Source organism: Scyliorhinus torazame, chromosome 9, assembly GCF_047496885.1.
Source record: "Scyliorhinus torazame isolate Kashiwa2021f chromosome 9, sScyTor2.1, whole genome shotgun sequence".
NCBI lineage: Eukaryota > Metazoa > Chordata > Chondrichthyes > Carcharhiniformes > Scyliorhinidae > Scyliorhinus > Scyliorhinus torazame.
The window spans coordinates 150,259,212-150,278,276 of NC_092715.1; the positions used below are offsets into that span (position 1 = coordinate 150,259,212).

General features: G+C 52.2%; 1 protein-coding gene across 5 annotated transcripts in view; it reads left to right on the forward strand.

Moving 5' to 3' along the window:
• vps13a (vacuolar protein sorting 13 homolog A) overlaps positions 1 to 19,065 on the forward strand; it is a 753,359-nt gene that overhangs the window by 637,127 nt on the left and 97,167 nt on the right. For all 5 annotated transcript variants that reach the window (XM_072516625.1, XM_072516626.1, XM_072516627.1 and 2 more), the window contains 2 exons: positions 15,675 to 15,720; positions 15,804 to 15,927. In XM_072516625.1, the coding sequence (XP_072372726.1) occupies positions 15,675 to 15,720; positions 15,804 to 15,927 (170 nt within the window). The remainder of the gene's footprint in view (positions 1 to 15,674; positions 15,721 to 15,803; positions 15,928 to 19,065) is intronic.

The following is a 19,065-nucleotide window of genomic DNA, read 5'->3' on the forward strand; positions in this document are numbered from 1 at the left end:
GGTGCTGGTGCTAGCCCCTCACCCGTAGCGGAATCAGTGCAGGTTTCGCGCCAATTTTCCCTTCGTGAAACACCACAGATTCTCCATTGGCATCGGCACTTAACCTCAGGAACGGAGAATCCAGCCCCCGCCTTTCTGTTTTTTTACCAAAATGTATAACTTCATACTTATTCGCATAAAATATTCCATCTGTCATGTTCTTGCCCATTCACTTAGCCTGTCGAAGTCTGCTGAAGCCTTGCATCGTTCTCACAACTTACATTCCCACCTACCTTGGTATCATCAGGAAATTTGGAAATATTACATTCGGTCCCCACATCCAAATCCCTTGTATAGATTGTGAACAGCTGTGGCCCCAGCACTGGTCCTAGTAGTACTCCACGAGTATATCTGCCATCCTGAGAATTATCCATTTATTCCTACTTTGCTTTCTGTCTGTTAAGCAATTCTCATGTGCTCCAATTTTGTTTACTAACCTGTGTGATATCTTATCAAAAGCCTTCTGAAAATGTTTTTAAAACTACATCCACTGGTTCTCTTTTATCTATGCTATAAATAACATCCTCAAAAAGCTCCAATAGGTTTGTCAAACATGATTTCACTTTCATATATCCATGTTGACTCTGCCCAATCATATTATTACTTTCCAAGTATCTAATTGGCACATCCTTCATAATAGATTCTAACATTTGCCCTACTCCTGACATCAAACTAACAGGTTTGTTGTTGTCCATTGCCCTTCTCCGTCCCTTTTTAAATATTGAGGTTACGTGAGTAAATAAGGAGAAACTATTTATAGCATCAGAAAAGCCAGTAACTGGAGGACACAGATTTAAGGTGAATGGAAAAAGAATCAGAGATGGCATGAGGAAGCTTTTTTTTTTAAGATGCCAAGCCATCGCGATCTGGAATGCATTGCCTGCCAGGATGGTGGAAACAGAATTAACAATAATATTCAGAAGAGAATTTAGTAAGTACTTGGAATGAAAAAAATTACAGCGCTGGGAACAATAGGGAAATTAGGTTAATTGTATAATTCTACTCCGATCCAGCACAGGTATATTGGGCCGAAACTGTATTTTTATGATTCTACCCAGAACACTGCCACCCATGCTACCTTCTTGGTGAGATGGTGGCAACAAACAGGAGTCAGGACCACCACTCTGGAAACTTGCCCAAGGTGAAAAGCGATACAGGCTGATGCATGCATGTTAAATGGCCCGCCTCTTTCCACTTGGACATCGGCCCTGTTCTGTCGATGTGAGGCGCCCCCCCCCCCCCAACCACCACTCCCACCATAAATGGCCTGCTTCATTACCCGTGCCCCATATGCCCTGCATAGAATTATAGAATCATAGAATTTACAGTGCAGAAGGAGGCCAGTCGGCCCATCAGGTCTGCACCGGCCCTTGGAAAGAGAACCCTACTTTTTTTTTTGAAAATCTTTTTATTAGCTTTTCTCTTATTTATCAACAGTTGTGTGTATACATTACATTTTCTTGCCCGTGCTAATTTACTTTATTGTACAGAGGGGTTTATTTTGTCCTTCATTTAATTAACTCTGTGTACCTTTCGTTGCCCTCTGGATCGGTCCATAATTCCCCCCCCCCCTTCCTCCTCCTCCCCCTCCTCCTCCTCTTCCCCCCTCCTCCTCCTCCTCCTCCTCTCCCTCCTCCTTCCTCCCCCCTCCTCCTCCTCCCCCCTCCTCCTCCTCCCACCCCCCTCCTCCTCCTCCTCCAACCACCCCCTTTGGATTCAGCACCCTTCCTCTTCTCGTATGGTTTCCCCACCTTCCTTCCGCTTCTTCTTCCCCCCCCCCCTATCTATCTTGGTTTTTTTTTCCTGGCTTACTTCTCATTGCTGGCCTCAAACAGGTTTTGGAACAGGCCGACAAACTGCCCCAAGTATCCAGGAAGCCTTCCTTCGACCCTCGGATGGCATACTTAATCTTCTCCAGGTAGAGAAATTCCGAGAGGTCAGCGAGCCAGTCTACAGCCTTGGGTGGTGCTGCCGATCGCCAGACGAACAGGATTCTCTGGCGTGCGATTAGGGAAGCGAAAGCAAGGGCATTGGCCCCTTTCCCCATGTGTAACTCGAGCTGCTCTGATACCCCGACGATTGCCACTATTGGGCATGGTTTCACCCTCACCCTCACAACCTTGGACATTGCCTCGGACAAGGCTGTTCCGAACCCAGCAAGCTTGGGGCAAGCTCAAAACATGTGGGTGTGGTTGGCCGGGCCCCTCTGGCACCGCTCACATTTGTCCTCCACCTCCGGGAAGAGTCTGTTCATTCGATTCTGGTCAGGTGCGCTCCGTGCACCACTTTGAGCTGCATTAGGCTTAGCCTTTCGCAGGCGGAGGTGGAGTTCGCCCTGCTCAGTGCTTCACTCCAGAGTCCCCACCCTACCTCTGCCCCTGTTTGCCCTCCCATTTTTGTCTGGTCCCGTCCAGTGGTGTTCGAGCTCTGTCCAGTAGCTCTCCGTATATTTTCCCACATAGCCCCCCCCCCCCTTCTCGCTGCTTGTGCCTATCGGGTCCTCTAGTAGTGTGTTTTCTGGAGTCCCTAATGTCTCTTTGCGGAGGAAGTGTTTTATTTGGCGGTTTCTCAATTCCTGTCCTTTTGCTAGTTTCCACTTCGTCATCAGTTCGTCCTGTGTCGCCAGTCTGCGCCCTACGTAGAAGTCCTCGACCGTCAGTGTGCCCCAGTCCCACCTCCATCTTTTGAAGGTGGTATCTGGTATGGCTGGGGGGAATCTGTGATTGCCACAGATGGGGGCCATGGGGGCCATTTTGGCTGTCCCAAAGTGACGTCTCAACTGGGTCCACATTCTCAGCGTGGCCGCTACCACTGGGCTCGTTGTGTATCTTGCTGAGGAGGATGGGAGTACTGTTCTTTTTCCCCCCCACACCACCACCACCACCACACACACACACAAACGGCATGATTAGACTGTCTACGTTTTGGAAAAAGGCCTTGAGGATGAAGATCGGGATGGATCTATACAGGAAGAGGAACCTTGGCAGTACGTTCATCTTGATCGTCTGCACTCTTCCCGCCAGGGAGAGTGGGAGTGAACCCCACCATTGAAGGTATTTTCTTACTTCCTGCCCCAGGCTGGTCAGGTTCCACTTGTGGATCTGTGTCCAGTCTCTGGCTATCTGGATCCCCAGGTAACGGAATCTGTTCTGGGCCGTTTTGAACAGGAGCCCCTCCAGCTCTGTCCCTCACCTTTTTGGGTTCACTGGGAATGCTTCGCTTTTGCCCAGATTAAGTTTGTAGCCCGAGAAGGTTCCAAACTCTTTCAGTATTTGCCGTATTGCCTTCAGTCCCCCCTGTGGCTTCGAGACATAGAGGAGCAGGTCACCTGCATAGAGTGAGACTCAATGCTCCCTGTCTCCTCTCCGGATTCCCTTCCAGCTTTTCAGGTACTGCAGGGCTATTGCCAAGGGTTCGATCGCAAACAAGAGTGGGGACAGAGGGCAGCCTTGTCTTGTTCCTCTCTAGCTGGAAGTATTCAGAGGTGTTAGTTCGGACACTCGCTTTGGGAGCGTTGTACATGAGCCTCACTGAGGCAGTGAACTTCACTCCTAGCTGAAACCATTCCAGTACCTCGAGGAGGTAGTTCCATTCGAATCTGTCGAAGGCCTTTTCTGCGTCCAAGGAGACAATCACCTCTGGTGTTCCCTCCCCGGGGGCAGATCATTATCACATTCAGCAGCTGCCTGATGTTCACTATGAGCTTCCTACCCTTGACAAAGTCGGTTTGGTCCTCTGCGACCACCTCTGGTACGCAGCCCTCCAACCTTTTGGCCAGGACCTTTGCGAGTATTTTCGCATCCATTTTCAGCAGTGAAATGGGTCTGTAGGATCCACATTCCGTCAGGTCTTTATCTTTTTTGGGTATCAGTGAGATTGTGGCCTGCGCTAGCTTGGGGGGCAGGGTGCTCCTTGCTAGTGAGTCTGCGAACATGGCCCTTAGGTGTGGGGCCAGGACTGGTGCGAATTCTTTGTAGAAGTCCCCCGGGAACCCGTCGGGTCCCGGGGCCTTACCCGCCTGCATGGAGCTGATGTTCTCCATGATTTCTCCCAGGTCTATTGGTGCTTTCAGCTCCCCTGTCTGTCTTCCCCCACAACTGGTAGTTCCAGTCTGTCGAGGAACAGTTTCATCCCCGCGTCCCTGTTGGGGGGCTCGGACTTGTACAGTCCAGAAGGCCTCAAATGCCCGATTGACCTCCTTTGGCTCTGTTACCAGTCTGACTCTGCTATCCTTAACCTGCGCTATTTCCCTCGTGGCTGCCTGCTTTCTCAGCTGGTGAGCCAATAGGCAGCCAGCCTTGTTTCCGTGTTCGTCGAAGGTCCCCCTTGTCTGGCAGAGTTGGTACACTACTTTCCTAGTGGATAGCATGTTAAAGTTCATTTCCGCTATTTTCTGTCGTCTTCCAGAATGGAGTCCACCAGTTGTTGCCTGGCCACCCTCTCTTCCCTATCTCTCTTGCCTTGTAGGCTATGATCTCTCCTCTAATCACGGCCTTGAGTAGCATCCCAGAACGTGGAGGGTGAGACCTCTCCGTTTTGGTCATTACTAACGTGGTTACCCATGGCCCGCGATATTTTTTGGCGGAGGGCCTTGTCGGCCAGGAGGTCCGTGTCCAGCCTCCACGTGGGACGCTGGGCCCGGCCTTTCTCCAACCTCACATCCATATAGTGTGGAGCGTGGTCGGAGATAACGATCGCGGAGTATTCCATTCCCGTGATCACCGGAAGCACCGATTTCCCCACTGCAAAAATGTTGATACTGGTGTATACCTTGTGCACCTGCGAAAAGACGGAGAACTCCTTTATCTCCTGGGTGCAGGAACCTCCATGGGTCCACCGCCCCCATCTGTTCCATGAAGGCTCCTAGCTCCCTAGCCATGCCAGACGTTTACCCAGTTCTGGGGTTTGGTCAGTCGGCCAGTGGCTCCAGCACACAGTTAAAGTCATCCCCCATGATCAGTCCGCTATGGTGGTCTTTATGAATTCTGTGTCGTCCCAGTTGGGAGCGTACACATTTACCAGTAGAACCGGTGGCCCTTCAAGGACACCGCTGACCATGACTTACCGTCCCTCTGAGTCCGTAACTGTCTTGGTTTCCGTAAACCTCGTCCTCTTGCTAATTAATATTGCTACCCCCCCTAGCCCTTGTCCCGTAGCATGAACGGTATGTCTGTCCCACCCAGCCCTTCCTTTTAAAAAAAAATATATTTATTAAAGTTTTTTAACACAATTTTTCTCTCTTACAAACAATAACCCCCCCACCTCGTAACAAAAAAAAACGCGAAATCGCGCAGAGCAAGATATATATATGGCAAAATGATATATTTACACAGCTCTGTACACTGGCCCTCACCCGTACGTGCCAGTTTCCCCAACCCTTCTTGTTATCTCTTGCTCATCCACCCTCCCAGGCAGTCCCCCCTCTCCCCCCCCCCCCCCCCCCCCCCCCCCCCCAGCCCCACCCCCCAAGGTTGCTGCTGCTGCTGACCGACCTTCCTCTAACGCTCCGCGAGATAGTCCAGGAACAGTTGCCACCACCTGTAGAACCCCTGCGCAGACCCTCTCAAGGCGAACTTAATCCTCTCCAACTTTATGAACCCAGCCATATCATTTATCCAGGCCTCCAGGCTGGGGGGCTTCGCCTCCTTCCACATTCGCAAGATCCTTCGCCGGGCTACTAGGGACGCAAAGGCCAGAATGCCGGCCTCTTTCGCCTCCTGCACTCCCGGTTCGTCCACTACTCCAAATATTGCTAGCCCCCAGCTTGGTTTGACCCGGACTTTCACCACCTGAGATATTGCTCTCGCCACTCCTCTCCAGAACCCCTCCAGTGCCGGGCATGACCAAAACATATGGACATGGTTCGTCGGGCTCCCTGAGCACCTTCCACATCTGTCCTCTACCCCAAATAACCTACTCAACCTCGCCCCCGTCAAGTGCGCTCTGTGGACCACCTTAAATTGTATCAGGCTGAGCCTGGCACACGAGGAGGAGGAATTAACCCTACCTAGGGCATCAGCCCACAGACCTTCCTCGATCTCCTCCCCCAGCTCCTCCTCCCATTTACCCTTCAACTCTTCTACCAGCGCTTCCCCCTCTTCTTTCAACTCCTGGTGTATTTCCGACACCTTGCCCTCCCCGACCCATACACCCGAGATCACCCTATCTTGAACTTCTTGTGCCGGGAGCAACGGGAATTCCCTCACCTGTCGCCTCACAAAAGCCCTCACCTGCATATATCTAAAGGCATTTCCCGGGGGTAACTCAAACTTCTCCTCCAGTGCCCCTAGGCTCGCAAACGTCCCGTCGATGAACAGGTCCCCCATTCCTCCAATCCCCGCCCAATGCCAGCTCTGGAACCCCCCGTCCATCTTCCCAGGGACAAACCGGTGGTTACCCCAGATCGGGGACCACACCGATGCTCCCATTGCACCCCGGTGCCGACTCCACTGGCCCCAGATCCTTAGCGTTGCCGCCACCACTGGGCTCGTGGTATACTTTGTCGGCGAGTGCCGTCACCAATGCCCCCAGGCTCGTTCCTTTACAGGACGCCATCTCCATCCTCTTCCATGCCGCCCCCTCTCCCTCCATAACCCACTTGCGGATCATCGCCACATTTGCTGCCCAGTAGTAGCTCCCCAGGTTTGGCAGCACCAACCCTCCTCGGTCCCAACTGCGTTCCAGGAACCCTCTCCTTACTCTCGGGGTCTTATTCGCCCACACAAACCCCATAATACTCCTGTCTACTCTCTTAAAAAAGGCCTTAGTGCTCACGATGGGAAGGCACTGAAACAAAAACAGAAACCTCGGAAGGACCACCATTTTGACCGACTGCACTCTACCCGCCAGCGAGAGCGGTAACATGTCCCATCTTTTGAAATCCTCCTCCATTTGCTCCACCAACCTCGTCAGATTCAGTTTATGTAGGGTCCCCCAACTCCTGGCTATCTGGATCCCCAGATACCGAAAGCTCCCCTCCGCCCTCCTCAGCGGTAGGTCCCCTATCCCTCTTTCTTGGTCCCCCGCCTGTAATACAAAGAGCTCACTCTTCCCTACATTGAGCTTATAGCCCGAAAACTCCCTAAACTCCCTTAGAGTCTGCATGACCTCCACCATCCCCTCCATTGGATCCGCCACGTACAGCAACAGGTCATCCGCATATAGCGACACCCGATGCTCTTCTCCCCCTCGGACCACCCCCCTCCATTTATTAGACTCCCTCGATGACATGGCCAATGGTTCGATCGCCAATGCGAACAACAGGGGGGACAGGGGGCACCCCTGCCTCGTCCCTCGGTACAGTCGAAAGTACCCCGCCCTCCGCCGGTTCGTCACTACACTCGCCATCGGGGCTCTGTAAAGGAGCTTAACCCAATTGATAAACCCTACCCCGAACCCAAACCTACGCAGCACGTCCCAGAGGTACTCCCACTCTACTCGGTCAAAGGCCTTCTCCGCGTCCATAGCTGCCACTATCTCCGCCTCTCCCTCCTCCGATGGCATCATTATCACGTTTAAGAGCCGCCGCACATTGGTGTTTAGTTGCCTGCCCTTTACAAATCCTGTCTGGTCCTCGTGGATTACCCCCGGGACACTGTCCTCGATCCTCGTGGCCAGCACTTTTGCCAGCAACTTTGCATCCACATTGAGGAGCGAGATCGGCCTGTACGATCCACATTGCAATGGGTCCTTGTCCCGCTTTAGGATCAAAGAAATTGTCGCTTCCGACATTGTCGGGGGCAGGGTCCCCTCCTCTCTTGCCTCATTAAAGGTCCTCACCAGTAGCGGGGCCAACAGGTCTGCGTACTTCCTGTAGAACTCCACCGGGAATCCGTCCGGTCCCGGGGCCTTCCCTGCCTGCATGCTCCCCAAACCCTTGCTCAGCTCCTCCAACCCAATTGGTGCCCCCAAACCAGCCACCTCTTGCTCCTCCACCCTCGGGAATATCAGCTGATCTAGGAATCGTCTCATCCCCTCTTCCCCCGCTGGGGGCTGGGATCTGTACAGCTCTTCATAAAAGGCCTTGAATACCTCGTTTATTTTCGTTGCACTCCGAACCGTGGCTCCCCTTCCATCTTTGACTCCCCCTATTTCCCTCGCTGCCATCCTCTTACGGAGCTGGTGTGCCAGCATCCGACTAGCCTTTTCCCCATACTCGTAGGTCGCCCCCTGCGCTTTCCTCCACTGTGCCTCCGCCTTCCCTGTGGTCAACAGGTCAAACTCCGTCTGGAGCCGTCGTCTTTCCCCAAGTAATCTTTCCTCCGGGGCCTCTGCGTATCTCCTGTCCACTCTCAAAATCTCCCCCACTAACCTCTCCCTTTCCATACCCTCTGTCTTCTCCCTATGAGCCCTAATGGAAATTAGCTCTCCCCTGATCACCGCCTTCAACCCCTCCCATACCACCCCCACACGCACCTCCCCGTTGTCGTTGGCCTCCAAGTTCCTTTCGATACTCCCCCTCACCTTCCCACACACCACCTCGTCCACCAGCAGTCCCACATCCAGCCGCCACAACGGGCGTTGGTCCCTCTCCTCTCCCAGCTCCAGTTCCACCCAGTGCGGGGCATGGTCCGAAACGGCTATAGCCGAATACTCCGTCCCCTCCACCCTCGGGATGAGCGCCCTACCCAGAACAAAGAAATCTATCCGGGAGTAGGCTTTGTGTACATGGGAGAAGAAAGAAAGTTCCCTGGCCTGCGGCCTTGCAAACCGCCATGGGTCCACTCCCCCCATCTGATCCATAAACCCCCTAAGTACCTTGGCCGCCACCGGCCTCTTTCCAGTCCTTGATTTGGAGCGGTCCAGTGCTGGATCCAACACTGTATTGAAGTCCCCTCCCATTATCAGGCCTCCTATCTCCAGGTCCGGAATGCGCCCCAACATGCGCTTCATGAATCCTGCATCATCCCAGTTCAGGGCGTATACGTTTACCAACACCACCCACGTCCCTTGCAGCCTACCGCTCACCATTACATATCGCCCTCCATTGTCCGCTACAATAGTCTTGGCCTCAAATGACACCCGCTTTCCCACCAATATTGCCACCCCTCTATTCTTCGCATCCAGTCCCGTGTGGAACACCTGTCCTACCCATCCCTTTCTTAACCTGACCTGGTCCGCCACCTTCAGATGTGTCTCTTGGAGCATGGCCACGTCCGCCTTCAGTCCCTTTAAGTGCGCGAACACTCAAGCCCTCTTCTCCGGCCCATTCAGGCCCCTCACATTCCACGTTATCAGCCGGATTGGAGGGACTCTCACTCCTTTTCTGGGCCAGTCCCGTGTCCACGCCTCCCTCACCCTCCAGTCCCCCAGAGGGGGGACCCCCGTCCCGACCACCTCTTCTGTGTCCCATTCCCTTTCGGCCAGTGCAGCAACAACCCTTCCCCGTCCCCCCGTCCCCCCCGCTAGACCCCTGTCTCGCTTTTTTGCTCCCCCCATGTCACTCCCGTAAGTCAGCTGATGCCTGCTGACCCCGGCTTCCCCCGCCGTCCCATTGACCTCCCCGCGTGGGAGTCTCCCAATCCATTTGCATTCCTTCGTTCCCCTTCCCGCCTTTCTTTCCAAAGCCCGCTCCGCCCCCTCTGGCGCAGCTCCTGTCGCGGCCTTGTCTCTCTCCCCCAGCCTGTGTAACATTTCCTGCGCGTGATTGACCCCCGATAGACCACAACCATCACACATCAAACCCCAAAACATCCCCCCACCCTCACAAACCCTCAGTTAGAGTCCAACTTTTCGGCTTGTACAAAGGTCCACGCCTCATCAGGCGTTTCAAAGTAACAGTGTTGGCCCTTGTATGTGACCCACAGTCGCACTGGCTGCAGCATTCCAAATTTCACTTCTTTCCCGTACAACGCCGCTTTGGCCCGGTTGAAACCCGCTCTCCGCTTTGCAACCTCTGTGCTCCAGTCCGGGTATATTCGGATCTCTGCATTGTCCCACTGACTGCTCCGCTCCTTCTTGGCCCATCTCAGGACCCACTCTCTGTCCGTGAACCGGTGGAACCTCACCACCATCGCCCTTGGCAGCTCATTTGCCTGGGGCTTCTTCGCCAGCACCCGATGTGCCCCGTCCAACTCCAGCGGCCTCGAAGGGGCCTTCGTGCCCATCATCGCCTCGAGCATCGTGCTCGCGTATGCCCCGGCATCAGCCCCCTCCACTCCCTCCGGGAGACCCAGGATTCGCAGATTCTTTCTCCTCGACCTGTTCTCCAGGTCTTCGAGTCTTCCCGCCCATCTCCTGTGTAGCGCCTCGTTCTGCTCCACTCTCACCGCCAGGCCCACGAGCTCGTCCTCGTTCTGACTGACTCTTTTCTGTACCTCCTGGATCGTAGCTTCGTGGACCTTCTGGGTGATCCCGAGTCCTTCAATTGCCGAAAGCATAGGCGCCAACATCTCCTTGCGCATCTCCTCGCGCTGCTCCTCGAAGCAGCGCTTGATGAACTCCTGCAGCTCCCCTTTGTCCCTGGCCGCCGCCATTTTGTTTTCTTTCCCTCGCTTCTCCCGTTGCTCCAGTGCCGCTCCTTCTGGTCCGTTTCATAGAAGTTGGCAGTGTTTGCTTCACCAGTCTGCCCCAAAAAGTCTATGGAAACTCCTGAAAAAGGTCTGAGAGTCGGCTCCAGAGGGGAGCTGCCGAATGCGCGACCTGCTCCTCCATGGTCGCCACCAGAAGCCTCGTCCCTGCTTCTTCAATGGCCCTGATAGATCTTTTCACAGTTGTTCCCTCTGCTGCTAGAATTCACCTTTGATAGAGTCAAGCCAGATTGCAGCTTTAAGCTTGCCCTTCCCCCACCTGCATGCTGGAAAAGGCCCTCGTCTACTGCTGCAGCTCAAGCCAAATCTTTCACTGTTTCTGCCGGGTCTGGTAGCCAAAAGACACAACACTCCTGGGGGACACTGTCAGGGGAATGCTGCGGCCTTCTTCCCACACCGGGAAATGTCAAACAAATGCCGTGGGGGCCCTGTAAAAGAGCCCAAAAGTCCGTTCCAAGCGGGAGCTGCCGAATATGCGACCTAGCTCTGCATAGCCACACCCGGAATCCACCCAGCCCTTCCTTAACAATAGCCGGCCCTTCTCCCCCAGGTGCATCTCTTGTTTGTAGATTATGTCTGCTTTTAGGCTTCTTTGGTGGCCAAAGACTCTGGATCTTTTCACTGGGTCTTTGAGACCCTTACATTCCAGGTAACAATTCTGGTGGTGGGCTTCTGACCCCCCGGGCCTGCGGGATCACCCATGTTTACCCAGTGGACGCGCCTCTGCACTTCGGGGTTTCCCTTTGTTATGGGGCCGTCCAAAATGGCCAGGGTTGCCGCTCTCACTATGGGGTCGGGCCCCAGCGCTCCAGGGTTTCCCTTTGTCCAGGGGGCACCCACCATGGCTGCCAGCTATGTGTACGCCACGTGGGTGTGCCCCTTCCCTCCAGGATCTCCCTTCGGCCTGTGCCCTCCCAAGTGGCTGCTTGCGGCGCCATCTTGGTTCCTCGCCCTGCTCCATGCCCGCCGAGACCTGTGTCTGTGCTGCTTCTCTATCTCACCCTTCTCTTTGCTTCCTTTTTGTTCTGCGCTCTCCCCTCGACTCCTCTTCCCTGCCCCCCCCCCCCCCCCAGCCCCCGTCTTTCTGGCCCCCCTCCTTGTGCCAGGCGTCTCTCTCCCATGAGAGGCGGGCCGAGGCCCTCCTTCCTTCCTGCCCTCCCGTGCTTTCCCTTGCGAGTATGATGGCCCTCCTCCCAGTATTCACCCAGCCCTGGCCTTGTTTAACTGTCCTCCTACTGGCCCTTGTCTCGCCCTCCTGTCTGCTTTTCTCACCCTCATTTCCCTTGGTCCATTCTCCTCTCTCTCCTCCCCCCCCCCCCCCCCCCCGCCCCATATCACATTGAGAGAGACGACAAGCCCGGGTACGAGGCAGCCCAGTCCCACGCAAAACATTAAAACACATGTGCACAGTTCATGATCTTATTGTCCTTGTTTGCGATCTGTCCTCCGCTCTTTGTTCCGATTTTCCCTCTTGTTTCCGTCATGTGACTTTCATAGCGGTTGCGACTGCTCCTCCCCCATTTTGTTTGATCTAACGAACTCATCAGCCACCGCTGGAATGTTGAAATACAGCTCTTTCCCTTGAAACGTTACCCAGTGTTTGGCCGGGAATAACATCCCAAATTTCGCCTTGCTTTTGCAGAGTGATGATTTTGCCTTGTTGAACTCCGCCCTTCTTTTGGCCAGCTCCACCCCCATGTCCTGATACACGCTTATGTTCTTCCCTTCCCAAGTGCTCGATCTCATTTGCCGGGCCCACTTTAGGATTTTCTCCCGGTCTTGGCACCAGTGCAGCTTTGCAATCATCGCTCTGGGCTGCTCCCCGGCTTTGGGCTTGGGTTGGAGTGACCTGTGCGTCCTGTCGATTTCTGGGGGTTTGGAAATCCTTCCCTTCCCACTAGCTTGCCCAGCATTTGGGCGATGTAGCCTGTTGGGTCTCTTATCTCTATCCCCTCTAGCAGATCCACTATTCTAATGTTCTGCCATCTGGACCTGTTTTCCTGGTCCTCCACTTTCCCAATTAGGCTTCCCTGGGATGTTAGCAACCTTTTCACCTTGGTTTCCAGAGCTATCATCCTGTCGCCCTGGTCTGAGGCGGCCCTCTCCAACTCCAGAATCGTTTTCTCCTGTGCCTCCACCTTCCTTCCCAGGCCTTCGATGGTTCGCTGCATTTGTCCGTTGTCTCCGCCAGCATCTCTTTCATCAGTGTGCGGAGCTCCGTCCTGAGCGCCTCCTTCATAAGAACATAAGAACTAGGAGCAGGAGTAGGCCATCTGGCCCCTCGAGCCAATGAGATCATGGCGGATCTTTTGTGGACTCAGCTCCACTTTCCGGCCCGAACACTTTAATCCCTTTATTCTCCAAAAAACTATCTATCTTTATCTTAAAAACATTTAATGAAGGAGCCTCAACTGCTTCACTGGGCAAGGAATTCCATAGATTCACAACCCTTTGGGGTTCCTCCGAAGCTCAGTCCTAAATCTACTTCCCCTTATTTTGAGGCTATGCCCCTAGTTCTGCTTTCATCCACCAGTGGAAACAACCTGCCATTTAGCTCCGTTTGCAGCACGCTTCTCCATTCCTCCCCCTGTCCTGCGGGGGGCTTTTTCGCTTCCTGGTTCGCCTGAACCTTCGCCTCGCCTTGTGAGATCGACTGCCTGCGCTGCCGCAGCTCCTGCCTTTTTCCTTCGCCCTCGCTGCTGCTCCTTCTTACATCTTGCCGCCCCCCGATTTATTATTATTTGCGGCATATTTCTGTTATGTGCCTTTCTCCTTTTGCTGGGTTTTGGTGGAAAGATTGTTTTTTTTTTAATTTTCCCCAAAAATTTTCAGGAGAGGAGAAAAAAAATAGTTTTATCCTCTCGGTGGTCTTTGAGCCCTCCTACCTTCAGGCTGTTTCTTGGAGAACAAAGTCGCGATCCCCACTCCTCCTCCTCGTGCAGCCGCTCCACTGAGCCGACCGGGACCAGTCTCTCCTCTCTCGCCGTTTTTTACTCTTTGGCTCCGTGGCACAGAGCTTTGGCTCTTGGGCCGGGCAAGCGAGGCAGGGTCGACTTCACGATGTTTTAATTTTTAATTCCCAGGAACCCCCCGAAAAATACCACGATTTTGCAGACCTGCGGGAGCCTCTTTAGTCAAGAGCACCCTACTTAAGCCTACACCTCCATCCTATCCCTGTAACCCACTAACCCCACCTAACCTTTTGGACACTAAAGGGCAATTTAGCATGGCCAATTCACCTAACCTGCATGTTTTTGGATTGTGGGAGGAAACCGGAGCACCCAAAGGAAACCCACGCAGACACGGGCAGAAAGTGCAAACTCCACACAGACAGCAACCTGTAGCTGGAATTGAACCAGGGACCTTGGAGCTATGAGCCAGCAGTGCTAACCATGTGCCACGTACTGCCCAGTACTCCCTGTGCCCCACATTCTCCATTCCTCCTATGGCCCCTTCATTCTGTCACATAGACCCTTATTCCCCATGCCCACTCACCAGGAATCCAAAATGTACAGAACTCGTAGAGCCCGATGTAACCTCAGGAAGTCTTTGAGATGCTCATAAAACTGTCAAAATAAATAAACGTTCAAACTACTGAAAACAAACCCTATTAATGGCCATAAAACTGAAGATGAACAAGCCCACAGCAACTTTCGCAACGGTGTGAACAAGTCCTGCTGGGCTGACTCCATTAGTGGGGTTTGAAGTTCAGCCAAGCACCCTAGAATCACTGCGAAGCTGTCTCTATTAGTGGGGTTTGGAACTTGACCAAGCATTCATATAACGTTTCCATTTCACAATTGTGCCAATAAATCTTTTGAAGAGTCATCTGTTTAAGCTGCCCCCACTCACCAGCAATGGAGCTGGCATGGTTGGGACAGCAGCATGCAGGCTCACTGTCCACACCCTTATCCTCACAGCCTTATCCCACACTCCTAAAAATTGCCAGCAAAAGGAATGAAGGTGCGAAGTTCAGAATCAAGTCCCATCCGCTATGTTTTTTGCCTGCCCACCTCTTCTCCTATATGGATGGAGGCATGAAAGTCCAGCCCTTGGTCTCTTGCAGAATGTGCAATGGTTATTGCAGCAATGCAGTCATGACAAAACTCATATATTGGTGTCTCATGTTGATTCTATCACCATCTGTTTCAAGTTCTGTTTGGCAGTTATTACCAAGACACTCTTCTTGGACATTTGAGTCCCCTAACAAGAGTAAATTCTGTGCACTTATTATCATCAATACTTTGTTCAACTGGTGTTCAGCATGCAGTACTGATTCATCAGCTGACTCCTATGGCTACTTCATCTCCCGACCCACCCCCTTGACATTATACCACTGCCGCCAGCCATGGTTGGACTATTCTGCCTGGAGAATATATTGGCTTCAATGCAGATGACTTTGTTGCCTTACTGTGGGACAGCTTTTCTATCTCTGGCTCGATTTTCCATATTTCCTTAAATAGGGGCAGTGCAGGTTCCACTAGGTTCTGTGTGCCTTTGTTGTGACCACATGATGCAACCATATAGTCTGCCAAGTTTTAAAATTACCATTTAAACAACTGAGAAGCTTGCTGGGGGACTTTAGAGGGTGGTTAAGAATCAATTGCTTTAGTGTGGAATAGTAATGATAGCAGATTTTGGTTTAATGAACTGTTGGGCCTCTATGATAATGCAACAGCTTCAGGGTTCTTTTTACTGATACCAACTTATGTGCAGATTTATTAAAAGCGAAGTCACGAAAGACGTGCTTGTTAGTTGAATTGGACATTCTGAATTCTCCCTCCGTGTACCCGAACAGATGTCGGAATGTGGCGACTAGGGGATTTTCACAGTAACTTCATTGCAGTGTTAATGTAGGCCTACTTGTGACAATAATAAAGATTATTATTATTCAATTATTTGTCTAAATTTCTGAATTACTAGTTTAGTATATAACCACTGCAATACAGTCCCCTACCGCAGAGTTGGTTGCAGATTCTTTTGTTTGCTTATCACACCAGATCGTTCAGAGCTGTGGACTTTTAATTATATTATGCTATAATATTGTTATTCAAAAAGAAAACATGTTTGAGTAATGCTTTTTGTATTTTTAAAAAATCTTTTTAGGGTTTTGTGAGTGGAATCACAGGAATAGTGACAAAACCTATTAAAGGTAAAAAGAAAATTATTGTGAAAAGTTATCCAGTTTTACATGTTCATATTTATGGAGAACTAAAATTATTTTTAATTTTGTAGGTGCACAGAAGGAAGGTACAGCTGGTTTCTTTAAAGGCATTGGCAAAGGCTTGGTTGGAGCAGTGGCAAGACCCACTGGAGGCATCATAGACCTGGCCAGCAGCACTTTTCAAGGGATAAAAAGGTAAAATATAGGGTGAATTCACATCAAAATAGATGGAATCCTCTTCTCACGTCATGGGTCCCAATGGCAGGACTGAAAGTGAGATGGTGCTGTTTGCAGGTGGAGCAGCTGACTATGAACAATCACGTGGTGGGCAGCCAATTAGATATATAAAGGTGTGGACCATGCTCAATCATGCAGTCAGGTCAGGCAGGAAGTCACCAACTATTTTGATTTAACAAAATAAACTAAATTGAATACACTAAGGGCCAAATTAAAAGGGACAGCCCCTTAAAGGGCTACTCCCTTAAACAAAACAAATCACAAATGAAACTTAAAACATCAAACTAAAATGTGATTAAAAGGGTCAATAAGACACTCCAGTCCCCGCGGGCCCAACAAGCACGGAAGGCTTCAATGCTTGCCATCAGAAACGTGATTTGTTCCCAATCTACCATTAACTTAATCACCAACTTTAATTCCGCCATTGGGAAGCTGCCATTTTGTCTCCTGTTCAATTCAGAACATTGTTCCTTCTCCCAGATATTTCACAAGATACTGCCCTTCATTTCATAAACATTATGAATTCCTTACACTTTTTAGAACAATTTGTGTCATGTCTTTGAATTTTGATCTTTTCCTTAACGTGAATAGGATTTGAGAGTGAATTATGGGCACGATTTAACGTAAAAATTTCTAAGTGTCATTTTCGGCACTATTGGCAGGGTATTTCTCAACAGCTGTGTTGGCGAGATCACGGCTCGTATATAACGGCACTTAGTGCCGGAAATGTGCCCCCACAAGCTTCTTGATTTTACTGGCTGTCCAGCCCTCTGATTTGGCAGACTCGCGCCTCAGAATCTCACTGCTATCAAGGGGGGCTGCTTTTAAATGCTCCCTCAGCACTCACTCCCAGTCAACACACAAGCATGGCAGCGCAGACCTTCTCCTCGCTTTGAGGATGCTGACCTGGCCAGGCTTCTCGATTCCATCGATGCAAGACGGGACATCCTGTTCCCCGAGGGGGTCGGATGACCAGCAGCAGTGTCACCAATACCGCCTGGGAGGCAGTGGCTGTCAGTGCGGGCAGCATGACGAGGAGGACTGCCATCCGATATCGGAAGAAGGCAACGACTTCCAATGACCTGCAAGAGTAAGTTAGCACCTCTTTCCTGGTATCATTTCCACCTGCCACCTCTCAATCCCCCCCCCCCCAAATCACTAGCTGACACCACCAGTACAGCCCCTTCATGTCCAGGTGGCCCCACATGTGTAACCTGCTATAGTGACAACCCCCCCCCCCCCCGCCCGCCCCGACCATCAAGCATGCAGCTCGCAACGCCCTCTTTTTGTCCCCGCAGGAGAAGAGAGCAGATAGCCTATAATAAGCAGGAAAGGGCCAAGATGGGGAGTGGAGTACCAGAGATTTGAGTCTTCACCCCTACGGGGAAGGGGCCCTGTAAATCACCGGGGTTATCTGAGATCAGAGCAGTCACGAGCAGGGAGGTTGGCCTGCACCAGAGAGGTGAGGATCCACTGCTCCTTCACCCAGGTGACTATTTCAGTGAGTTGTTCATGTCCTTTCCTCTCACTGACCACATGCCCATTCTCTCGCAGGATCTCCATCTGATGGGGCTGGACCATCCAGACCGTTCCTCTCCCTACCATGCACCAGAACACCTCGGGGGACAGCTCCGAGGAAACCACCATCCAACCATCACAGCTGTCATCCCCACATTCGACAAGCGCAGAGACACACACCCGAGGGCGACATTAGTGGACAGGCTTCTGGGGCACAACCTGGTGAGCACCACGGATTTGCTGATGCACATCAGGTGGAGGCAGGAACAACCAAGAACAGCAATCGGAGATCAGCTGGATCCCAGGACTCATCTGGGTCCCAGTTAGATGCCGAGCAGGTTCTCCCAGAGCTGATATAGATGATAAGACAGAACCATGAGGTTTAGGAGGGGATGTCAGCAACATTCCAGCAAGTGCATAACCAATTGCAGGAGTCCCAAAGGCTACAGGCGTTGGAGATGATGCCAGAAATGAGGGCCACAGCAACACTGTAGGAGGGCAACCGTAGTTGAAATCCTGCAGCGCGACATTCACGTCTTGAGTGGTGGTGCCTAAGACATGGCTCAGTCCATGACGACCATGGCTGAAGGCCTTAACTTCATGTCCCAGTCGCTGGGGGACATGTCCCAGATGCAGGTGGGCATTACTGAGGCACTGCAGAGCATGGGCCATTGCTGAGGGCGTCGGCCCTGTGGTACATTAAATGGGAATCCGCAAGGACCGGCAGAGCCAGATGACTCCAAGGCCTCTGAAGCTCACTCCAGCTGCCCTTCTGTCCATGGAGACTCCCAGGACACTTCGGCCACCGTCAGGCAGGAAGAAGCTCTGGAGGCCAACTCGGGGCCTGCCACCAAGGAGACGACTGTGATCTCCAGTTCTTCCAAATCTCCCCTCCTGACACCGGCGCATCTCACGGCCAGCAGGCTGAACAAGGTAGCACGGCGACGCCTATGACACCGGTAAGTAGGCCGGGGCCCTCAGGATCCAGGCCCTCCAGAGGGTGTCCGCCAAGGGCATCAAAGGCCCTCCAGAGGATGTCCGCCAAGGGCACCAAAGGCCACAGGGCACGGAAAGCAGCAAGTTACCTCCATCTCTGGAGAGAAGATCACTGAGTGGGCACTGGGGGAGGGGACAGTCACTATCTACAGCAAGAGGGAATAGAAATGTCAAATATTCACATTATTAAAACATGTTATCCCTGATACATTTGAAGCCTTTGTCATCTAAATCTTCACAGCGGGCCTGCCTGCACCTCCACCCCTTGTTTCCATCCACAGCAGGAGTCAGACTTTGGCATAAACTGAGGAGCATCAGAGCTAACCTTACAGCGAGCTATCATCACTCTCTTGCCTTGCATATTAACTTGCTGACAGTACCGACATAGGCCCATCACCCTGGGGTGATGTTACACATACTCTTGGAGAGTGGAACAGGGTAATTGGGGGTGTGTGCAAGGAATGGTGGGGAGCGGATGCAGGAAATGGGGGGCAGAACGCATTGGGGGAGGGAGGATTGGGTGGGGATGGGTGGATCGGGGTGAAAGAAGAGATTGGGGGGGGAAGGAGGGATTGGGGGCAG